General features: G+C 39.6%; 1 protein-coding gene across 5 annotated transcripts in view; it reads left to right on the top strand.

Annotated features, from left to right (window-relative positions):
- The window catches only part of PHYLLO (2-oxoglutarate decarboxylase/hydro-lyase/magnesium ion-binding protein), a 439,001-nt gene that overhangs the window by 191,455 nt on the left and 235,120 nt on the right, over positions 1–12,426 (top strand). For all 5 annotated transcript variants that reach the window (XM_089447470.1, XM_089447471.1, XM_089447473.1 and 2 more), the window contains one exon: positions 5,468–5,692. In XM_089447470.1, the coding sequence (XP_089303596.1) occupies positions 5,468–5,692 (225 nt within the window). The remainder of the gene's footprint in view (positions 1–5,467; positions 5,693–12,426) is intronic.

Raw genomic sequence — 12,426 nt, 5'->3', positions numbered from 1 at the left:
ACAGTAATGGAATGTCAGCTTCATTGCTATTAGGTTGGCTCCTTTTTGCAGAGCATAAGGTCTTTTATGTATAGAAAGGGCTTGTCAACCAAATGACCAACAACTCAGAATTCAACCTCTGACTTTGTCTTTCAAAGTAACAATAGAGATAATACAAACTTGAAATGAGAGGGTAGAGACATTTACTTCTTAGTGAGGTTCCTTCTTCCAGAAAAATTCATCATCGAGGAGGTTTACAGGCAACAACCTAAACTACTTTGCTAGCACCAACCAAAAGGAGGTACCATCCCCCTGAAATGTTTTACTAGCACCAACTAGAATCAGAGACATGAGTCCCATGATAATTATAAGAACCAACCTAGAATGCTTTTCTGGAGCCCTTCTTTATATCTTCAACTCCGTTTTATCAAAGTTCTTGTATGTTGCTCCTTTTTTATGCTTGTCACTCCCTATTTCTTATCTTTCAATTCTGCATTCAGTATCAGTCTGTCTGTTCAGACCTCATCCGTAAATTCTTCCTTGGTCACACATATTCCCTTGAAACAATGGCTCATGCTAAGAACTTTGGACATACTTCGGAAAATAAAGTTCGGATCTTACCTTAGATTGATTTTGAATCCATTGAATATCATAGGTCTCAGACTTATCACAATTTCAAGCTCGGTCTTAGTGCAAGCTTAGAGATTACCTTAGCTTGGATCTGGGTTCTCTTCACAATTAGTCTTTGGATGCCTTCCAACTTAGATACAGATTTTAATCATGGAGAAATTTGCTCAGATTCCCAGTCACATGTATTCTGTATCTCACGGAGACCTTCCATCAATCTGCAGGAGATTGTGCCTCGGAGTTCGCATGCTTGAACACAGTCACAAATATGCTCGCACAAAAGACACAAAGATTGCTCACTTAAGACAGAAAACGAGCCACAGGATACTCGCATAAGTGCACTGAATGAGCTCGCAGCTGATACTATATGTTTCGTCTTATTGTATAGGATATAAGTCACTTCATATGATGATGTCACAGAGATGCTGAGACATACCACAAAGCTCACATACCTGTAGACAATAACCCACAAAGCTCGCATATAGAGAGTCTTGCCATAGATAATTTCACAGATGGAGAGAATTTGTAATGCCACAAAGGCACATATTGCCACACAGACACTTGCCGTGCCACAGAACACAGAGAGATTTGAAATGATGGTAGGGAGGAGAAGGCTCGGATGCCATTAAACTTATGTCACAGAGAACAATGGATGCCATACATAGTTCAACGAATATCACAGAATTTGAATATGACATAGAGATAATGAGCCCATTCTACTGGAAGCTTGGATCAAATTGCATACCTCAGGAGCTTGCGAACCAGGGATTATAGATGATGGCTTGCATGCCATGGTCCTTTTCCATAGATCGCATATACAGGATTAGATCGAACCTACACAGAGAATAGGATTTGCGCAGTTACTGTTGCTTAAGGTCTCCTAATCTTGGCCTATCCTAGGCCAATAGCAGCACCTATACTCAGCCAAATCAGCCCATAATTAACCGCGCTCTTACACAGGGAAACTCCTTTGATTAGTCCACATCAAAAGCAGGCCTTTCAGCCCTCCCGTAGTGGCACACCAGGACTTTGGTCCTTTACCTATTATAGAGATTCTCAGCCCTTTTAGACGCAGAAGATAGGTAAAGATTAGGGCCTGTTCTAGGCCACTTCTCCAAGGATCTCGGCTGCCATTCACAAGAAACACATAAACAGAACACTTGAATGCTGCAACTCGATGGTCTTAATCCTCCTTGAGAATTCAGATTACAGAATTTAGGTCTCCTTTTGTCATCCCTAGACAGCTCTTCAATGCCCCCCCAGCTCTGATACCATGTTGTTTTTACTAGGACAATGCTAGAACAACTTTCTTATACAGATAACAGCTTCAATCAATCACTATTAGCATTAACATTTTACAACATCAAGCAGTTATAAGAAAATTCATTCATAAGCATGAAAGAGCAGTAGTAAATCACAGTAGAAACAAAAGAAATAACCAAGAAACCATGAGACAAGAGACACAGAAATTAGGCTTGAGGCCAGGCAAAAACCCAGTAAATTGTTCTTTATGTGAGAGAGAGAGAGAGTTTCATCAATACATCAGAAATAGCCATAGCAAGATAATAGCCAAACCAGTAACCAAAAACAAGAGAGATTCCAAGCAAAGTCCCAAGCCTTCCTTCCTTCAGATTTCAGCCTCCTTCAGCTCCCAATTTCGCTCGATCAGAGATGTAGTGACCAAAATCGAGTGCCCAAATGAGGAGCAAGTGTCTCCTATATATAGTCATCAAGAGGGGGTTGAGTGGGTGCCTCTAAGGGGCCCAGCCGACTTGAACAAAAGGGAGGATGACTTGAACAATTTTGGAGGAAAAATATAAATATAAATCTAAATTTTTATCCTTTATTTTTCTCCATAATTTTGTTAGAGAAAATTCTGACTGAATCTGCCAATCTTTAACACTATAGATTAATTTGACCTGCTTTCATTTTTACCATCAAGATGCTAAAAAAACATATAAAAATATACAGATGGTAGAACTGGTGTCATACTGTGTTGTGCGGATAAGACCAGAAAATTTCACTAGCAATTTCTTTCTATTTCACTTTGATGGAATATATTGATATCTATTGTGTGATTCGACAATTGAATAGGATTTATGTGAATGAGATCAAACTCAAATATTATTCTCTCCAAAATTGGATGCAATTTAACAGTCTTGGAAACTTTATTAAATATGTATCTTTCTCCTCTATGGTTTTAACTTTGCTCGACATTCCATTTTAATTTCTAGTAAATGAAATTCCCATGAATATGTAATAAATGGAAAACATATAATTTTTTCTTTTCTTTCATCTGCTTTTTTGCGGTCCATAAAATATAAGTCGTTTCAACGTCAAAATGAAAACATGAGATGTAGATTTTTAGATGCACAGGCATTTTGTCATTCAATGGCTGCCGGAATCTGTATCCAACTTTGTTGAAATCAAAGTTTTTAAAACCGGAACCGGTGATCGGACCGGTCCACCTAATGAACCGGTTTACCGACCGGAACCGGTCTAACCGGGACTGGTTTGGTCTAAACGAACCGGTTTAAAAAAAAATACATTAAATAATTAGTTTTTAATGAAACAAAACTATTTTTAAGATGTAAAACCATGATTCCAAGCCAATAGAGACAAAATATGCAAAGTTTGCTCATTTATATACCATGTAAAGGTGAATATATCAAAATGGCACCGAGTACAATACATATCATCGACAAAATAGCAAAATACATAAGAAATGAGGCTCTAAATGGCCTATAAAGTCCAAAAACAATGCAGCAAGCTATGAGGCCATTGACCTACTACAAGTCTACAGTGTACACATGATCACTCATCAAGTTCATCACCACTACTAGACACAGGATCATCATCAGGAGCTACATAGACATCATCTGGTTTAGAGTCTGAGGATGCCTCAGCCTGATCTGCAACCTCAGTATCAATGCCACCAATGACAATACAAGTGGACCTAATGGAAGCACGAGTTTGTCGACCTGCATGACTAGTGCCTTCCATTGGTTCTTTGCCTTTCCTTGATGCCGCTATTGATCCTAGTTCTGATGCCACCACATAATCTGCATCATCCCCCGCTAAAGCCATGTCGATATCAAAATCAGCCTCAAACACAGGTTCTTCAGTCTCCTCCACCCATTCTGATGTTAGATCAATATTGTCCAACACAATGGCATCTAGATCAGGGGTTTTGCTCATCATTTGGAGCTCCGATTGCATTTATTGTTTAGCCCCAAACCATGAAATCCTGAAAACCATTAAGTCTGCTGAATTTTGAGTGAAATCTAAAATTCTAGTTTCTCCATATGAAATCCAATGAGGTCGAAACCACTCTCAAACATCCTGAGTCATTTCATGGTAATGTTAAAAATTTAAGTAAAAATGTAAAAGTGACATTTCCTTTAATTTTCATTTTCATCCTTTTACTTTAAGAATTTAACATTACCATTAATTGCTAACATTGTTAGGGTTGAAACACCCTTAGTTTCCCCCCAAAACCCCAGAAACACAGTGAAAAATATGATTTTTAAACTTTACGGTGGGCGTGCCTAAAACCGGCCGGTTTAGGATAGAACCGGCCGGTTTGATACAAACTGGCCGGTTCCGTCCTAAACAGGCCGGTTTTCACCGGTTAGGGCCAAAAAAAGGTGAAATGCCAAGTCAAACCGGGTTTTTTGGCCGGTTCGGACCGGCAGCCTTGCTAACCGGCCGGTTTGACCGGTAACCGGTTTTTGAAAACGGTTTTAAAAACGCTGGTTGAAATTCAACGAATCCTCATCATACTGCCATTTATTGTTGTCGTTTATCCTTTAGAGATTATAAATATGTTTCAGACATTTTGAAACTCATTTCCAGTATGTCACAATAGGCCTTGAGTGATATCTTAGGTTATGGAGGATGTACCCTGGGTCAACTATTGCTTCTTCTTTAGCAGATCTAAAGATGTATCAGAATTTCTCTGCATTAATTGGCATTGTTTCAAGCAGGTACTTGATGTTTTGGACTAATTGGGCATGTTGGGCATGTGTTTTCAACTTTTCATGGAGCTCTTGTCACACTTTCTGTTGCATTCATTCAATGTTTGGTGTTAACAAGCTGTCCTACTCTTCTATTTGTTTGTGTATCGAGTGTGTGCTGTGATTTTTGAATAATTTCACTTGCATATTAACTCTGAGACAGAGGCGGTTTACAAGGCATTACCTGCACAAAGAACTTTGTGAATCTGAAAGTGGGTTTTGCAGTGAAATTCTGCCATGTGTACTTTTGCTACTTTCCGATGCAGACATGTTGGGCATGTGTTTTCAACTTTTCATGGAGATCATGTCGCACTTCTGTTGCATTCATTCAATGTCCGGTGCTAACAAGCTGTCCTACTCTTCTATTTGTTTGTGTATCAACTTTCAAGTATGTGTTGTGATTTATGAATAATTCCACTTGCATAATAACTCTGAGACACAGGTGGTTTACAAGGCATTACCTGCACAAAGCACTTTGTGAATCCGATAGCTGGTTTTGTGGTGAAATTCCCTCAGTTGGTGTGATAGCATCTTCCCCTAATCCAATACCAACGTGGCCAATGGTTTCAGTGCGATACCTTGTGGGTCTGTTTGACTGATGGTTCTTATGTCTGTGATATCCAAAATCTTTGCATGTCTTATTATTTCAGTGGCATATCACGATGTCGGGATTTTGTTCCACATTAATACTCCCATACTCCTGTTCTACCTGTTAATATTTATTCTGTACCTTTTCAACTGTCACGGAACAAGATTTTCTCTTTCTATGATTCTAAGAAAATTTATAAAATGGATATGATACTATAATCATCAGTCTAACTTATTTTCATGTATCATGGCAACAGGTTGGCAGTAAACTAACGAGTAAGCGTGTTGCTCAACTCTTGGAGGATTGTGTGCCACATGCTTATATCATGGTTCAAAATCATCCATACCGTCACGATCCATCACATATCCTTACACATAGGATTCAGGCATCTGTTGTTGACTTTGCTGTCATCATTAGAGAATTTTGCACTCCTAAAGAAATGGGTAGCTGGTGTAAGTGGCTTCAAGTCTTGAACAATATGGTACGAGTATATTCCCCACATTGGCTTATTGGGTCTCTTTATTTTTCCTTTGCATGAAATGTCCTGAATTGCATCACATTTTGTGCTTTTTGAAGAGCTGAAGATGTGTATTGCATGGATTCTGTTTTGGTGTTCTGTTACAACTTACAGCATTAATTCTGAGATAGAAGAGAGGAGAGAAAAATAAATGGGACAAAATAAATCTAATGTTCAAGGCTATGTTGAATTGCCTTTGGGGAAAGAGGGACGTTGGGGATGGGGGGACGATTTTCTGGGACGACTAGAGCACACCCCCAAATTTTCAGGGGACAGAAATTTTACGTATATAAAAATTTAACAAACAATAAATTAAAAAATAAAAAATAAATTCACAATATGCATATGCCATAAACATGAATGATAAGTAGCACACATTGAAATAAACACTAACTAGTTAAGAAATCTGAAATTCATCTTAGTAATTACAAAACCAAAATCTCAATTGGCAAATGCTGAATTGTCTAATAACTTAGTAGATTAAGATTATATATTCAAAGGAAAAGGTAGGCCAAAATAATACATATTGTGAGTGCCAAATGGAAAATGCATCATAATAACACAAAATGGAGTCCCTGACTCAATGGCCATACTATCATGAAGGCTAACACCACTCATAATTTAGATCCTCTGCATTAATGTTGTCTAAAAATGCTTGACCCTGACTTCCTTCTTGTTGATTTCTGGTAGGATCGGATGTGCTCTAAGTGTCAAATTTTGCAAGGAGGCTTGGGCACATGTATTCCAAAGAACCCAAAAAATGTTTTGGGAAATTCTACTTGGAGACAATTTTATTAAAATAATTAATTATTTTTAATGGGTCCTTAAGTCTAAACTTAGGAAAATAAAATAATTAATGTGTATTAATCTAACTGTGGATTAATTAAGTCGTCCATGTTGAACGTTTGAGAATTAAACAAAAAAAAATTATAATTATATTATTTGTTATAATTATATATAAAGAGGAAAAATTGATATTTAATTAGTTATAAAACTACGCTTTAAAAAAAAAGTACTTTAATAAAGTATTAAGGTATTTTTCATAAAGTATTTTGAAGGAAGAGAAGAATTATTTAAGTGTTTTATAGTGGATAGTAGAGTCAAGGTTAAAAAAAAAAAGGGGAGAATATTTGAAAAATATATATAGAAAAAAGGGGATTTATTTAGAAAAAAAATGATTTAAAAAGTATTTAATATTCAAGAAGCAAAAATGGAGTCTAACACAAAAATCAAGGCCATAAGATTTCCAGAAACCTTACCCAAAGATGGTAAAGCGCTATTTAACATTAAAGGAACTCTTGCAGGAAAAGATGTTATTATTTCTATTTCTCCGGCAGAAGATGCAAATTATATAACACCTAAAATCGCAAACCAACTAGTGATCCCGGAGTCAAATATAACTGAAAAATTAGACTTTTTTCGCAATAAAATATATGACATAGCCAATTTACAGTTAAACATTGAAGATTATACATTTGTATCACAATTCTCAGTTCAGACCCTATGGAACAATCAAGGTGACATTATTTTGGGATCACCCTGGATGGAAATGGTAGGATCTGTCATCTTAAATACGAAGAAAAAGTTTCTAACATTTTCTTACAAGAAGAAGAAAATAACACTCCAAGATGTTACGCTGAAACCAAATTCAGTAACGCCAGAAGATATATCAGATATTTCAAAAGTAATTTCTCAAGAAGGTAAAAAAGTATTACAAAATATGCAAAATGAAATTGATAAAATCACTGTTGACAAAAATGAAGAAGTTTCTCGACTTAAAAACCATAGTAAAAAATTACTGAGGCAAATTAAAAAACTTAAGAAGGATAAGAAGTCATTAGAAAACAAGGTACACCAACTTATCGAGAAGGAAGCATCAAATTTAAGAATTCAAGTTGATGACAAAACAACAAATACCGATCCAGTGAATGTCACAACTCAGGAAGAAGATAAGAAAGTTGAAGAAAAGACGCCCTTGGATGTTGTAGTTCAGATGATAAACACCCCAAGTGAAGGTTTGGTAACGAACTCAACAACATCATCCCCTGAAGTAAATAAAAAATTTTCCACACACCTAATAAGGGAAAGTAAAGTCCCATATCGACATCTGAATCATGAGAGTAGACAACTCAACCAAGCTACGTATCGGGACCATTCAGACTAGAAACAACAAATTGATGTTTCAGAGAATAATGACGTAAAATCAATCTCGTCTTATGCTGACAAGTCGTTACAAAATTCCAGTGATCAGAATACTACACAGAAGATTAATCTAGGATGGTCTGATCCCTTCTCAGTGCGACAATTTTGTTTGTCACTTAGAAGATCATATCAGCTTGTATCAACGAAGATGATTGTTCCGAGAGAGAAAGTCATTTGAAGCCGAAAAAGAGATCAAGCCTTTTTCATCGACAAGCTTTGAGGACAAAGCTTTTTGAGGAAGAAGGCAATGTTACGAATAAAATATATAAATAATATAAATATAAGTAACGAGGATAATTGTAATAATGATTAGTTAATAATAATTAGTAGTTAGGTTGAAGAGGCATGTCTAAATGAGACATGACTCTTCATGAAGAGACACTTGCTTGATATATAAGCAAGCCTCTTGTTCTCATTGTAAATCATCATTCTTATTCTTATTCATATATTTAATATAATATTTATATCCTCAATGGATAACTTCATATTCCAAGTCATTTGGAGTAATTAATTTGTAGAAGGAACTTTGTTCGCTTCAGTTTGCTGAGGAAATTGAGTGAGTGATCAGAGTTGCAGCTAAAGGGCAATGAATACATAACAGAGAGGCAGAGTTAGTACCGGGAGGATTAGCGCAAAAGCCGGGTGAGGTTGACGCAGAGCTACCTAGAGGCCACACAGAGGCAGCTAGAGGCCATGCAGAGGCAGCCAGGAGATGCGCAGAGCCAGAGAGGGCCAGCGTGTTTGGTGCAGAGGCTCCAGAGGCTGACACAGAGCCCAAAGAGGCTGACGCTGGGCCAGAGAGACTGACGCTGGGCCAGAGAAGCTGACACAGGGCCTAGAGGGAGCGCTGGGAGATTTTTTGTGGGACAGATTGGAGTTGGAGAGATGGATAGAGTGACGCAGAGCAACAGAAGCTGCATTGTCGCTGTCGGATCGTTCATCCCGTGATTTAGCTAGAATATCTGTATTCGACTGAGAGGTACTACTACTGAGGGCATTCTCTGTTGGGTGAGCCATTTTTGGCACCCAGGTTGTATTCTAAAACTACATAATAATAAAACCCTTTGAATAGCTGCACCGATTTTCCCACATTGGGTTTTTCTTAGGACATTAGTCCAAAAACAACGGTGTCACTTGTGTGCTTATTTACTTTCAGTTGATGATCTGTATGTGTTGATACTGTACTTGTATTTATTTTCAGTATTTACATGGTAAATAACTTGTTAAGTAATTGAACAAGTAGGAAGAAATAAATCAGATAGTACATGAAGAATTTCTAATGGGTTAAACTTAGAAATTCCAACATGGTATTAGAGTGTGGTTGCAGATCATAGGATAACTGAAGGCATCAGCAGAGCAGAGTAGTAGCAGCAGAAAACAATTGTCCGAAGTGACAGATGTTGTTCCTTGTAGAAAGCAGCAAGGAAGGGGTGATGCAGAGTGCCTGTGTCATCAGTTTGAGCCAAGAGGAGGATCAACGCAGTGGCAGAGAGGAGCAGACCTGACCTACGCAGTGCTTGATCATCTTTCTCAGCCAGGAAGGATTGACGCTGTGGCGAGGAGGTGCATATTTTTGCCGGTGCCGGGATTGCGCAGAGCCTAGAGGCTCAGTTCTTCAAGTTGTTGAGGTATAGGGGGCTGCGGATAATTTGCGAAGCGAAGCTGGTGGGGTACTGTGGTCAGACCAATACCTAATAGGGCAAGACCAAGGAGGGGGGATTTTCAGAAAGGAAATCGAGACTCAAAGGGAGTCGAACCAAGGACTTCCACGAGGGAAGTAAAGAGACCTAGAGGAGTCAGAAGAAGAGCAGCAAGATGGCAGTGAATGGGCTAAGAGATCAGGATAGACTAGACGAAGCTTCCAACTTCATAGTCTGGAAGGCCAGGATCTTGTCCATTCTAGACAGGTATCGCATCAAGCACTTCGGCTTGAAAACGATAGCAATCCTAGTTGACCTAGCTGAAAAAGAGAAGTACGAGGAGATAATGGTCAGGGAAAAGTACATCATTCTTGATGGGGTCAAGGATCATGTGGTGCCGCATATTGCCGAGAAGGAGACGACAAATGAGATGTGGGAGGCCTTGAAGAAATTATATCAGCATACTTCCGTGCAGAGGAAGATGTTACTTGAAAATCAGTTGCGGTCTTACCAGATGCAGAAGGGAGAGCAAATAGATGTCTTTCTCAGTGGATTGAAGGAGATCTGTGATAACCTAACTTCCATAGGGGTGACGACGGATCAGGAATTGATGGTGAGGACCGCATTGAACGCAGTCTCAGAGGATTGGGAGGTATTTGTCCAGAGCATCCTGGGCAGGACGAGCCTTGTAGATTGGGAGGAACTGTGGGCGACTCTTCGTTAAGAAGAGATCAGAAGGGTGACTAGGGCAAGGAGTAGCGGAAAAGGGGTCAGAATCAAGAAGGAGGAAGAAGAAGATGTGGCTCTCGCATTTGCAGGAAAGCAGGAGAAGAGAAAGAAGAAGGACCTCTGCAAGGTCAAATGCTTCTATTGTGGGGAACTGGGTCACTATGCGAACTAATGTCCTAGGAAGAAGAGCAAGGGAGAGGCTTTTAAGACTAAGGCAGCACCAGCGAGGACGGAAAAAGAAGTGGAGACAGATGACGATTGTGCCATGAGTGCTAATGTGCCACTTGAGAGGAAACAGGGAGACATCGAGCTGTAGTCAGATGGATTATAGATGATGAGGGGCAGGATCCTTAAGGTACCCAACCTGTTGGATTATATCTTGCTACGGGAGCCCCAAAGAGAAGTAGCAGGACTGGCGGATGATGTCGGTAGAGACGAATGCGAATGGAGTGATAGACGGTGCTACAGCTAGGAGTCCCAGGACAACGTGAGGCAACAGTGCGAGATGCATGGATTTGTTGCAGCAGCGCAGAGGTTAGTAGAGGGAGCACTTGTCAGCGACAGAGGGAGCTTCAGCATTGGGAGAGTCTCTAGCATGACAGGGATGTCCGAGTTGCGTAGATCAGTTACTTCCTTCTCAGCAACTGGGTTGCAATGCAGCAGTTAGCAGTGGCAGTGCTATGGGCAGCACGATGCAACATGAGGAGAAGGGGATGCAGTGCAAATACAACCGTGGCAGTGGTAGGGCCATGAGCAGCAACACGGATGCAGAGGGAGCTGCTGTACAGATGCAGCAGTGGCAGTGGTAGGGTCATGGGCAACAGTGCAGAGGATGTTGGGTGGGTAGGCTTAGCATCAACACAGGGACCGATGCTGGATGATGAGGGTGATACTCAGTGAGGAGTATTACTAGAGCACAGTGCTCGCTAAGAGGGAGTGTTGATTTGGGGTAGCATCGGATGTGCTCTAGCCACAAAAAATGTTGGAGAGGTTAAAGCACATGAGATCTCCAAGATCCAGAAATGGTTTGGGCAAAATCTAACCGGTTTGAGAGATATTAAAATAATTAATATTTTTAAAGGAGTTCCTAAGTCTAAACTTAGGAAAAATAAAATATGAATGGGTATTAATATAAAACTGGGTTCGAATGGTCCAAAAGTCATGGATCAAGCCAAATCTAATCTTAGCCGCTGATTAGAGATTTAATCTCGGCTGTTGATGGATCAATGAGAAAAGTATAAGAGGAGGCTTGAGGGTCAGTTGGAGAACACACCGAGAGAGATCAAGAACTCAATTTTCTGGGCAGGGTTTGCTAAGGAAATTGAGTGAGTGATCAGAGTTGCAGCTGAGGGGCAGTGAATACATAGCAAAGAGGCAGAGCTAGTACCGGGGGGATTAATGCAAACGCCGGGAGAGGTTGACGCAGAGCTAGCTAGAGGCCATGCAGAGGCAGCCAAAGGCCACGCGAAGGCAGCCAAGAGCTGCACAGAGCCAGAGAGGGTCAACATGTGAGACACAGAGGCTCCAGAGGATGATGCAGAGCCCAGAGAGGCTGACGCTGGGCCAGAGAATTTCTCCTAGTTGAGGAGGAAATTATCTTATGTGTTTTCTTGAAGGTTTCTTTATGTACTGCAAAATCATTCCTTGTTAAGGGATTGTTGCTGAAGAATAATAAATAAACCCTCATCTACTGCACTGGTTTTCTCGTATTGGGTTTTTCGAGGGACAATTGTCCAAAAATAACTGTGTTGATGTGATTGATTCTTATGCTTGTATATCACTACTATTTTCTATATTCTATTATGTGATAACTGCAGTAGAATTTATTTTAATGTTTACGGAAGGGTTTTTTAAATAACTTATTGTGGAAGATAAGTAGGAGAAATAAATCAGTTACTGCAGTAAAATTTCGTGTTAGAAATTTTCACATGGTATCAGAGCAGAGATCAGGCAACATGATTAGAGAATTTGCTATGAGCCAGGAGCATAATGCCGAGGCAACAACTCAGAAGGACTCACGCAGTGCTCTAGGGAAAGGAGAAGCATGAAGAACATGTATCACGATTATTCTATGTTAGCTTCCACACTGGAAGAAGAAGTTACTTGCTTAGCAAGTTCTGCCTCCTC

Source organism: Pinus tabuliformis, chromosome X (genome assembly GCF_031772625.1).
Source record: "Pinus tabuliformis cultivar Carrire ecotype Pingquan chromosome X, CPIR1, whole genome shotgun sequence".
NCBI classification, from domain to species: domain Eukaryota; kingdom Viridiplantae; phylum Streptophyta; class Pinopsida; order Pinales; family Pinaceae; genus Pinus; species Pinus tabuliformis.
This window is presented reverse-complemented; position numbering and strand designations above follow the sequence as displayed.